This window comes from Sphaeramia orbicularis, chromosome 11 (genome assembly GCF_902148855.1).
Source record: "Sphaeramia orbicularis chromosome 11, fSphaOr1.1, whole genome shotgun sequence".
Lineage (NCBI taxonomy): Eukaryota > Metazoa > Chordata > Actinopteri > Kurtiformes > Apogonidae > Sphaeramia > Sphaeramia orbicularis.
In genome coordinates, this window is record NC_043967.1 from 17,827,358 (window position 1) to 17,840,239 (window position 12,882).

General features: G+C 36.7%; 1 protein-coding gene across 1 annotated transcript in view; it reads left to right on the forward strand.

Moving 5' to 3' along the window:
* meox2b (mesenchyme homeobox 2b) overlaps positions 1–10,333 on the forward strand; it is a 29,378-nt gene extending 19,045 nt beyond the window's left edge. The window contains exon 3 of the mRNA XM_030146681.1: positions 9,673–10,333. Coding sequence (XP_030002541.1) covers positions 9,673–9,900 — 228 coding nt within the window. The 3' untranslated portion in view covers positions 9,901–10,333. The remainder of the gene's footprint in view (positions 1–9,672) is intronic.
* Positions 10,334–12,882: the final 2,549 nt, after the last annotated feature.

Genomic DNA, 12,882 nt, shown 5'->3' on the forward strand with positions numbered 1-12,882 from the left:
GTGCAGTCGGAGGTCTGTTGACTAAAACCAAAATCAGTGTTTTGGCTCAAGCATCAGCCAGGACAACTCACCCAGGATTTAGGTCTTCCTGTTAGCAGCCCACTCCCTCCTCACTCCCCCTCATAGTGGCTGCATCTCCAGCGTCTCCACACTAGTCCAATAAATCTATGCATGAGGGCGGTGATTTGGATCTAATGGCCTCTGCTTCCACCTACTCTACAGATTTACCAAACTCAGCCGTAGTTTGTTTTCTTTCGCAGTAAAACACTGGCAGCAGCTTTTCATGACCAAACATTAAAGTTCAACCACTGAGGATTAATATTGAGTAGTGAATCAAATAAGCAGTAATGTGATGTGAAATATAATACAGTTTTATAATATGTTTTATGGGATGACCTCTTTTTCCCTGTTAGAGACTATGATGCTGACCATTAAGTATAACCCTGTTGTTTTACACATTAACTTTGTGTGTGACATAAATTTTCCCTAATGTTCATGCATTCCCAACATGCTTTATTTGCCACATGCTTTGATTTTTTTTTTTTTTTTTTTTTTTTTTTTTTTGTGTTGCTCAGTTTGGGATGAGCTGAAACCAACCTTAAATCTGCAGATGCCAAAATGAGGGAGCAATGATAGAAACTGAAAATACACACTGCCAAAAATCTAAATCTTACCAAGTGTATTTTTCTGATTTCTAGTCAAAATATCTCATCACACTAAAAATAAGACAGTATCTCCTATAGAGTAACTTTTCAGTGAGATATAAGAATTTCTTTTTAGACAAAAGGTCTAGAAAATCTTATTTCAAGAATTCTTACCAAGATAATTTTCATTTGATCCATTGGCAAATTTTTTTCTTGCTTAATTCAAGATTTTTTTTTTTTTTTTTTTTTTTTTTTGCTTAATTCAAGCAAAAACATCTGCTCTTTAGGTGATCATGTCTTATTTTAAGTGTGATAGATATTTTGACTAGAAATCAGAAAAATGTACTTGGTAAGATTTTGATTTTTTACAGTGGACACCTTCCCATTGCAGATTCCCTCACTTGCACTGCAAAAAATGATTTCTAAGAAAGTGGAAAAAAAAGGCTTATTTCTAAAACATTTGTCTTATTTTTAGCTCTAAATAGGGACAAAAGCTTGCCAAGAAATTTTTACATAAGAAAAATATTCTTATTTTAAAAAATATGCATCTAACTTTTTCTTAATAAGATTTTCCAGTTAATATCACAATGATTTTATTTCTTGTACTAAGCACTGTTTGCGAAAATTCTAGCATTTTTTGTCTAGTTTTAAGGCACATTATGGTTTTTTAGTTGATATGCTTCTTTTTTTTTTTTTCTTGTTTTAAGAATTCGAGCCAAGAATTTTTTTCTTACCCCATTGGCAGATTTTTTTTGCTCAATATATTTCAATTTGACTAGATTTAGGAATATTAGGCATATTTATTTAGGTTTATTTAAAGTGTCGTTGAGTGTCCAAAAAAGCACTATATAAGTGTGATGTATTCTTCTTCTTCTTCTTCTTCTTCTTCTTCTTCTTCTTATTATTATTATTATTTCTGGCAGGGCATTTTTACCTCCGCCAAGGAGGTTATGTTTTTGCCAGGGTTTGTTTGTTTGTTTGTCTGTCCGTTAGTGTGCAACATAACTCAAAAAGTTATGGACAGATTTGGATGAAATTTTCAGGGTTTGTTGGAAATGGGATGAGGAAAAAATGTTTAAATTTTGGTGGTGATCGGGGGTGGGGGGGCCCACGGGGGGGGCCACTGATCGTTAGTGTACAACATAACTCAAAAAGTTATGGACAGATTTGGATGAAATTTTCAGGGTTTGTTGGAAATGGGATAAGGAAGAAATGATTACATTTTGGTGGTGATCGGGGGTGGGGGGGCCCACGGGGGGGGCCACTGATCAGCCTTGGCGGAGGTCTGCGCTCTCCGAGTGCTTCTAGTTTGCAGTGTGGTCTAAAACATCCATCCATCCATCCATCTGATTTTATGGTTTGCACATATGATATCTGTCAATTAAATTCTGCTAATTTTATGAGCCATGAAAGTTGCGGTTTGTTGCAAAAAATAGTACAAAACCATCTACTTTTGTGTTAAACAGCTCAATGGGCTACATGTCTCATTGTAGGTGACATACATCATCAACTCCAAAATGGCGGTTCATTTGGCACATTTTACACTAATCTTTGAATATGATATGAAAAGTATTAAGAGTTGGAAATCACTACAATGTGGTCATGTTGAAGTAGCAGAGACATCTTTAGCAAACATATCATGAAGACAGAAAGTTCTGATGATGTCACTTCTGGGACATGTGGGAGTGTAATCTGGGAGGCGCCCTATTATCAGAAGGCCTGTTAGTCAGAAAAGAGAAAGGGTTAGGATTTAGGGTTAGATTTATCAAATAAATCCTAACTATTTTTCTAACTAAAGGACCTTCTGACAATAAGGTGGGCACCATTTAGTCCATATGTCATATATTTTCATAGTCTGGTAGTTCTACCATTTTGCCACTAACTGCTACTTTCTTGACTTGAAAATGCAAATGACAACATAATTCAAACGGGATCAAAAAAATTAACAGGCTTTCACTAATGACTATAGTACTTTTTTTTTCCCTAAAAAAGGTCTCATGATACAGAAGCAGCTGCCTTTTCAGATAGATGACCTGATGATGCTGTTATAGAAAAATGAAACCACTCCTCTAACCTTCCATGTATGGCAGGGGTAACGCGTTTTAGTTCAGGGGTCAAATACAACCCAATGTGATCTCAAGTGGGCTGGACAACTAAAATAATAGAATAATAACATATAAATATTTTTTTTTTCTTTGTTTTAGTGTGAAAAAAAAAGAATTAGATTATAAAAATGTTAAAAAACCTGAACAACCATGTAAAACCTGAAATATAAGTGGAATTTCAACAATGTTATATCTGTGCTTATTATTAACACAACTTACAGTGGATCTACAAATACACAGAACATATAGTAACAGCCATAAGATTGTTGAAATTAATATTTTTCTTAAAACATTTTAGGTTGTTCATAGTTGTGCAGATTATTCACATTTTATTGTGAAAGGATAGTTTGTAATTGTAAACATTTCCATTGTAATTTTACTTTTTAAAAAGAATTAATCCAAGACAAAAATCTGGGGTTGTCATCATTTGTGGGATATTATTCTGACTTTGAATATCTTCAGTGTAATTTTTGCAATTCGCAAATGCATCCCACGGGCTGGATTGGACCCTTTGGTGGGCCGGTTTTGGCCCATGGGCCGTATGTCTGACACCCCTTATGTATAGATTCAGTATAAAACGCAAAGTCACGTCAGGTCACATCTGACAGAATCTGATCAGTGATTGGTAAATACAGCTGTCCACCACTCTGTCTGAAAACGCTGTAACTGGCCAAAATATGCATCAAGGGATAGATTTTCTACAGCCCTAAAACAGACCAGGCTCCTGCACTGCAGCTTTAATATGTATATTTATTTATAATGTTGGTTTCAGACCACAGTCAGCTTGGCTAATACCTGTTCAATCTTGCTGAAACTGCTGCTGACTGACAGGACACTAAAGTTGACCTAAGTGTTCTATTAAAGTCCAGCACACATGGGACTTTAGGGTTTGCACCGAGCAGTTTATGAGGAAATGAGCAGCATATACACGTGTTTACTCTGTAAACTTAACTCTCAGTGACTGAGGAGTCCACCACTCTGCAGCATGACCTAAAATAAATCCTACAGGATAACTAGGCCATGAGATGTCAAGTTGGCTGGACGGGGGGTAAGAAGAAGCAGTGGACAGTGTATGTGTGTGTGTGTATGTGTGTGTGTGTATTAGTGTCATTTCTACTGGGTTGTGTATGTGTAGTGGAGGCTACAGATGGTGAGGCGTCTGCAGCAGTATGGTGCAAGTTACTTCAAAACTGTAATATATTACAGATTACATGTTACTGGTATTTTAAAGTAATTCTTTATGTTACAAGGCAAGGCAGGTTTATTTGTATAGCACATTTCAGCAACACGGCAATTCCAGGTGTTTCACACAGGACACTGAAATACAACAACAGGGAAAAAGAAACACATTTAAAACATTATAAAAGAAACATGTAAAAGATGATTAAAAACAGCAAGTAAGAAAACAACACATAAAATCCAAAAATATAAACACACACACATATTAAAGTAAGAGTTGCAGTGCAGAGTTCTGAAAGAGAATATAAAATTTAAACATAAAAAGCCTTTTAGTCAAAGGCAGCAGTGAACAGGTGAGTCTTTAACCTGGACTTAAAAGAACTCAGACTCTCAGCAGACCTGATATTTTCTGGTAGTTTGTTCCAGATATACGGAGCATAGAAACTGAACGCTGATTCTTAATGTTTAGTTCTGACTTTGGGAACACAGAGCAGACCTGCACCAGACGACTAGAGTGGTCTGGATGGTTCATACTGGACTAGAAGGTCTCTGATGTATTTTGGGCCTAAACCATTCAGTGCTTCATACGCTAGCAAGAGAATTTTAAAGTCTGTTCTGCGAGAGACAGGGAACCAGTGTAGAGACCTCAGAACTGGACTGATGTGGTCCACTCTCTGGGTCTTAGTGAGGACTGGAGCAGCAGCGTTCTGGATCAGCTGCAGTCGTCTGATTGACTTTTTAGGCAGACCAGAGAAGATACTGTTACAGTAGTCAGCTCCACTAGAGATAAATGCATGGACAGGTTTTTCAAGGTCCTGCTGCAACAATATTACTGCCTCAGAATTGTAATGCATTGCAGGACTCCTGTATTACTTTTGAGTTACATATAGACTCTCATAAATGGAGCCTTGGGAAGCATAAATTTGCAAAACCAATGTACATGTGGAGGGATAGTTCAGTAAGTAAGGCTATGGTGTACGATAGAGTCCGATCGGTGATACGCCGATTAATTGGGCCGATTATAGCGTATCACCGATTAAACAACGTCGGTTGATATGTAACTGATGTATTAACTTTTTAGCTGCATGGAGATTCTGTCGCTCGCTGCTCCTGTGTGTCTGCCCAGAGAGCTAGAGGAATAGGAAAGTGTGTCAGTTTCACTTTCACCACCACTCCAACAATCACACTATTACCCCCGTTTATTTGTGGCTTCCCTCACAGTTTCATTCTGCAGGTGCAACTGGGTATTAATAGTGCATATTAATTATCACTTACAATTGAAAGAATGATTTACCAAACAATTTTATGTCACTACTTATTAAATATAGACTCACATCTTTTCCCATAAATCTGCTCTCTCCAGCATAAAAACTACCACATCTACAACCCATGGTTCCCAACAGGGTCACATACTAGTCTAATATAAGACAGCGTTTGAAAGTTGTGTCAATTATCTTTGTGAGATAAACAAAGAGGCAACTGTTAATCCAAATGTCCACCATTATCTAATATAAGACTATTATATCCTGTGTAGATCAATGTTCTTATTTCATATATTGCCCAATATATTGGCTGATAACCGATATATCGGATATTGACTTTTTTAAGCCCCCAATATTGGTATCGGCATCGACTCCAAAAATCCCATATTAGTTGGGCTTTAGTCTATGATGTTCGAGTCCCAGCAGGAGCGCTTGCATTTTTTTCAATATTTTACATGTTTAAACAGGGCGCAGCACCGAGGATGCTGGTAGATAAATCCGCAATCGATAAAAAATTCTAACTATTCATAGAAACGTTAGCTTACCTTGTCATTGCTGATCACAGGGATCATGCTAACTAGCTTCTTAAAGCAGGGTTAGGGTTAGTAATGAGCATACGTCCATGTGGACAATGTACTGACCTCTGCTGTCTTCACCCATTGGCTGAACACCAACAGGAAATAGAACTTTACAGATGGATTTTTGATTTTTTAAGGTCTCATGGTTGTTGCTGTTTTTCTTTTTTCTTTCTTTATTTAAGCAATTAAATTATGGGTGAAAAGTGAGTTATAACGCAAATCCTATTGAACATGTGCAGAGTAAAATATTACTGAAAATTAATTAGTAATGCCTTACACTACTGTGTTACAGCAAAAAGTAATGTGTTATTGTAATGCATTACTTTTGTAACATGTTCCTCCCAGCACTGGTCTGCAGTGAGTGAACAGGGAGAGTTTAAGAGGTGGAGGGATGAGGACAGGGATCGAGGCTCAGTGGTTCAGATATGGATGGAACCGTTTTAGGCAGCAGCTTAATCATCACTATGTGTGACGGTAATACTAAATAAGCTGTGGAGTCAGGGAGAGTGGGCAGCAGAGCCGGCCAGCAGGCCTCTATGACTCATGCATCAGCACATATCTGCATGTGTGGAAATATAGTACGACGCCGCGATACTGACCGCAGTAACGCTTATCTAATCACTGGCTCACACCGTCACACTCACACCCAGGGGACTTTAAAAAAATTAACAAAAATGTCAGTTAAAACACAGACTAATTACTATGCTGTATGGTATATAGTAATACATTTACATAACATGGCAGCATTTCTTCATCAAAAGTGGTCTGTAAAAAAAAAGTCTGTTAATTTTGGAGTTTTACTTTCGTATGTGTGTTAATAGTGGATGGGGCTGGTTCAGTGTGACATAAGTTCAGTCTGTTATTGGAATCTGTTTCCAATGTGGGGATAGTTTAAAGATAAGCAACAGTTTGACTTTTTGGATTAAGAAGTACCATTAAGATAAGATAAGATAAGATAAGATAAGATAAGATAAGATAAGATAAGACAGGATAAGATAAGATAAGATAAGATAAGATAAGATAAGATAAGATAAGATAAGATAAGATATGCCTTTATTAGTCCCACAAGGGGAAATTCCAGGTTTACAGCAACAAAGTGCAAGCACACAAGAACAAAAGAAGTGCAAAATCAAGATAAACACAATCAAGAGAGCTACATACACTATTTACAGCCGTGCACATGTTGATCATATCACAGGTTTATTGCATGGTTTGCTGTATTGTTTATTGTACGGTTATTGCACAGAATTTTTGGAGTTTTTTAATTATCTAATTAGTGATGAACAGAAAAATAAACTTGTGCAATTATGCATGTCTTGACAGAGTGACAACATTTTCTTTCACCTAAACAATTTGGGTAATATAGTGTCATTTTCAGAGAATAAAAGGACCCAGACAGTAGAATGTCACCAACACAAACTTTAATGACATTACAATGTAGTTCTAAACTCTGAGGGTGTAGATCAGTCATCAGGATATTGTAACTGCTTTAGTAGAAGGAGACTGGACTTCCTTTAGGTCCACTTCTCTTATTAAAGAGGCTTCCTGTGGTCTGACTGCAGGACAATTCCAGGTATTTAACCTCTGAGGGGATGCTGACACTTGTGAAGTTGTTAAGGTCACCTACAGGTCATCATTCAGCTGGATCTCATGGGAGTCGTTCTTCCACATGAACAAAACGTGACTTGTTATAGCGACATAAATCAAGGTGTGAATTGGTGTTAAACTTGTGTGAGGAGTGAATTCAGAACTGCTTTAAATGTATCTCACAGCCAGACCTATTTGTAGACTTTATCATCAGAGTCATGACAGTGATGGAGATAGATCCACTGTTGGTTTGGAATTAGGAAGAAAGACTCTTGGTTATATTTCTTTAAACAAATCCCACTCATTATAACAGCGTTCAGTGACAGTGTCTTTGCCAAATAGAGCCAGGGGGTGAAGTTTATTTGGTGTAACACTATCAGGTTGTATTAGAATCATAAAATCTATGCAATAAATGCTACACAGGTATATGTAAGTCTCTTGTAACATGTCAGTATAAATTAAATTAAATATATTTAAAAATGCACTTTAGAGGTTGTTGTTCTTTTATGTATAATCAAGGCTGGTGCTGTCTAAAATGTACCCAGTGGAAGAACGATTCCTCCTGTGAGTCAGATGTACGTGTTCAGCTTGTGGTTATCAGGGAAGCATGATTAAACAACTCAGGAATGTGAAGATTTGCTTTTGTGTTCATTTGTGTTGATTTTGTTACTGTATCACTGATTACAGGGTTTTTTTTTTTGTCCATTTGCAGAGCTTGTGCAGATGCATTTCTCATTTATTTAAGTGTTAACCAATGCCAAACTTTAACAATTTGCAATAATGTCACAACTGAAGGGCAACAACAAATTGTTCTTTTGTCTGGCTAACTTTGAACATGATTTATTTCCTAAACTTTCATTAGTTACTTTTCCATTGACTCTCAAATTGCTTGAATATAACTTGCACATAAAAATTTGCCGAATGAAAAAATGACAATTTCGCCAAAACTTGTTTTTCGATGAAAAATTTTTGCACTTGCGTAGTGAATTTGGTATATCATGCAAAACTGCGATGGAAAGACCTTTTTGCACAACTAGAGTCACGTGAATAAAAAAAAAACAAAACAAAAAAAAAGAACAGATGTTGACGGATATTACAACAGGTGAAGAAGAAGAGTTTTAAAACCAGGGCTGTGGGTAAGGTGGGTTACAATGGTATTCTTGGCATTGATATGTTTTGCTATCTTCCGTGCTAATAATCACCAAACGGCAGGACAGTTTCAGCAAGCTTTATTATCAGCAGCTCAGCACAATGTACACTGCTCACGCTCCACCACGAACGTAACTCCTGTGTCACGCCAAAACAGGTCGTACCACAAACAATAGGCAGGAACCAAAATATTAAGAAAGGCAAGAAAAAACATAATAAAAGAATATATAATATAAATTGATTAAATAATTAATGAAATAATATGTAAATTACAACATAAACAAATGTCAAAATAATAAACAAAAATTAATAATTTGGAAATAAAATAATATTCAAATTAAATGTTACATAAACATGGTGCGGTATGTGAGGACACACAAGGAAACCAAATCATTTTTGAATTTAGTACGGGACAGAGGGGTAACGAGCATTCTAGATTCAAAACTAGAAAAGCACTCTGAGAGCGCAGACCTCTGGCAAGGCAGATCAGCCCCCCCCTCAGTCACCACCACCAAAATGTAATCATTTTTTCCTTGTGCCAGTATCAATAATTCTTGAAAATTTCATCATAATCTGTCCATAACTTTTTGAGTTACCTTGCTAACAGACAGACAAACAAATAAACCCCAATGAAAACACTAGCAAAGCACTCGGAGAGCGCAGACCTCCGCCAAGACACATCAGTCGCCCCCCCCCCGATAACCACCATCATTTGTTCCTTGTGCCAGTATCAACATTTCTGGAAAATTTCATCCAAATCTGTCCATAACTTTTTGAGTTATCTTGCTAACAGATAAACAAACAAACCAACAAACAGACAGACAAACCCCAGTGAAAACATAACCTCTGCTGTTCCCTGGTGAAGGTAACAACAGAGAAATCTGTAAATCAACATGATATTTATGTTTGTCGTCACATTTATGGAATGACTTCTCGTGACATCTAGCGATATAAATAAAGAAATCCTCACATTTGTGTATAATGGAAAATTACGGACATTACGCATTTCTGTTTTTGCGACAGTTAGTGAATATTGGTAAAGTTTTGCACATATATCCGATGGAAAACTGACTATTGTTGAAAAAGGTATTTTAACTGCAGCCTTTGTAGAAATGATGTTCATGTGATGGGCTTGTTTTATTCTGACTGCTGATTTGTTTCCCATCAGGTGAAAGTCTGGTTCCAGAACAGGAGAATGAAGTGGAAGCGGGTGAAGGGAGGCCAGCAGGGTCCGGCAGCACGGGAGAAAGAACTGGTGAATGTGAAAAAGGGGACGTTACTGCCGTCAGAGTTCTCAGGCATAGTGGGATTACAGCGCTCAGCCAACTCACCGAGGCAGACGACCGAGGAGGACAGCCACGACAGCGACCAGAGCTCCGAACATCCTCACCTATGACCTTCCATGGTGTCATTACACAGGACAGGAGTGAAGGAAATGTTGGTGAGACATGTAGAAAATACATGTGCAAGTAACGCCTCGCAACAACGTGATACAACGAGACTCAGAGAACATTCCAGAGACACTTTGCATTGATGAATGGACTCAGATTTTGCACTGTGGAGGGTTTAGTCTAGTTCTACTGTACTTAATTGAGAAATCAATACAGAAAACTGAAAAAAAAGCAAAACACTAATGCTTCTGAATTTCTGTAATTTATCGAAATAAAAGGAATATGAAGACGATTGCTGCCTTAACCTAAACCTGTACCCCTGAAACAAGAACTTGTATGTTTTTTATTTTGCAATTTGCATCGTGTTTCCCCTGAAACATTTAAAGTTTACATGCTTTTTACTTGCAAAAAATGGATTTCCATCGCAAATAAATCAGAAAAATCCAACCTTGTCCACAATTCTTCAGTATATATTTATATATATCAGTTTTTTTTGAGAGATGCTTTTTTGATTGATGAGTGCATTTGTCTGTGTGAGTGTGCATTCTAATTCATGCACTGTTTTTTTTTTTGTAGCCATGAAAGTAAAAGCAGCTGGTGATTCACTTGGCTCTGGGTTCCAGCTGCTCTGTGGCTTTCCAGATGCATCTCAGAGCTGACTTGTGGTGGACGGTCGTGGCCAGTGTTTTCTCTCTGTGCATGTGTTTCATTACTGCATGTCATTGTCTGATAGAAGCGGGACACGGCATGGTTGTCTGTGTGGGAATGAAAGGGAAATCCATAAGAGATGTTAATTCATGAAGGCTGTTTGTCCCATCTGGAAGCGCAGTAGAGGATAAACTCCACTACCCAGAAGCAACCACGAAGGATAGATCTCTGATAAATGAACTGGTAGAGATTCACATGTAAACTCAATGCAGCAGGGCCCCGTCTATTGATGTTGATTGGGTCTATAGACGTTCATTTTCTGATGCACAACACGTGTCATGGGTGAATGATTTAATTTAATATGATTTAATTGAATGTATGTTTGTCAATATTTAGTTACTTCCTCAGCAACGTGGTTTTTCAACATCATAAAGTCTTTATACATATATATATATATATATATATATATATATATATATATATATATATATATATATATAAAGACTTTATTATGTTGAAAAACCACTTTGCTGACAGTAAAAATATGTATATCCCTACCACATAACAGTTGTCAGATCTGCTCTATATCTGGACATCAGAGAGGATGGAAAACTCAGACGCTGGCTCTCACAAAAGCACAGACATGAACTCAGAGATCAACAACTTCATGATTGTTGTGTTTGCATAGACAGTTTGCAGTTGCTGCTGCAAGAGAGCTATATTCAAGGATTATCCATGATGATAAAACACCACAGGAACTGAACGTTAACACTTGAGTTGAGCGGTTTTTGATATTCTTCACTATTGTCTTAACAGAATGAAAATTACAATCCACATGGAGGTCACACTAAATACTGACTTTACCTCCAGAAAATGTTTAGTTCAGACTTTTTTGTTTGTATATGTGTGTGTTTCACTAGTGTGCACATGTTTCATGCATATTTATTGTTAGAAACAAATACACATATGCACACACACACACACACACACACACACACACACACATACATTGCAACTCTGCAAAAACCACAAGGCTAAAGACTTTTGCACAGTACTGTATACAATAAAGAAAAAGGGAAAAATCGATCACACCAAGTATTAATACTTTGTACAGTTACAATTGTGGCCAAAAAAAAAAAAAAGGTTATTTTTGTCTGTATAGAAAAAGGGGGGGGGGGGGGGGGGGGGATTATTGTTCCTCTTGATACTAGCAGGTCATTTGAACCCATATCTACTCATTTTTAGTTAGATATACAAATATTGTTACTCTAAGAGGTAATGCAATTTCTTCTAGGAACTACTGAAACATAATTTTACCATTAAACATTCAATTCTCACACATAGTATTATTCTGCTCTGTCATGGGACATTGAATGATCCAGTAACATAGGAAAATAGTAGTTGCAATTTCACATTTGCTGTTTGATTTTAGATCCAACACAAAATGCAGATGTAATGATGGTGGTAATAAAGTAATTAAATCAGGGAGGACACAGATGCATTTTGGTTATGGAATCAGTATAAAAGTGTATATGTGTTAATCTATAGTACAAACTTAGAATTACTTGAATAGATGATGTTCAGTATAATAGTTGCTAATTGGTATGGGTGGTATGGTCACTCAACCCCATAATACTATTTCTACACTGCACAAAAACCACTAACATATGGGTTTTGTCTTCAGTGTGAAAGGGTACCATCAGAAACACTGGCACTGATGTAACACGACACCTGGGTGTGGATGCTATTTTTCTGAACTCTTTCCGGCAAAATGCTATGATGCAGATATATGCAAAAATCCAGACAGTGACATGATGTATAGTCAGGTACAAAGAGCAACACTGATTTTAATCTCTTTCCAGTACAAAACACAGAAAGACAGAGACAAACCAAATAACAAAAGACAACCTGGTCCACTGCTGATAAGTAATTTACATTAAAATGGATATATGGCATCATTTATTGATGTACAAACAGCTGTTAGTTTTACTGGGGTGAGTTAATGCCCTGAATTCCTAATCTGGAGGTTCCTGTACAGCATGGTATTTGAAGTACAATACATATTGTACTTTAATATTTCATGAGTTTACAGTTCTATCTCTTCTTAACCCATAAAGACCCAGTGCTACTTTCATGTCAGTTCCCAAAACCTTTCTTAAGCAATTTATCTCTATTTACGATAATATTATCCTCTGTATTTTTTTTTTTTTTTTCAGTGAAAATCAGGTATTTTCCTATATTTAATTCACTGATCATGTGAATGTTCATAAAAGATCAGATTAAAGTTGTGGGTTATTATATCAAAAACAGAAAACTGGCAAAAAAATAACTTTTTTTTA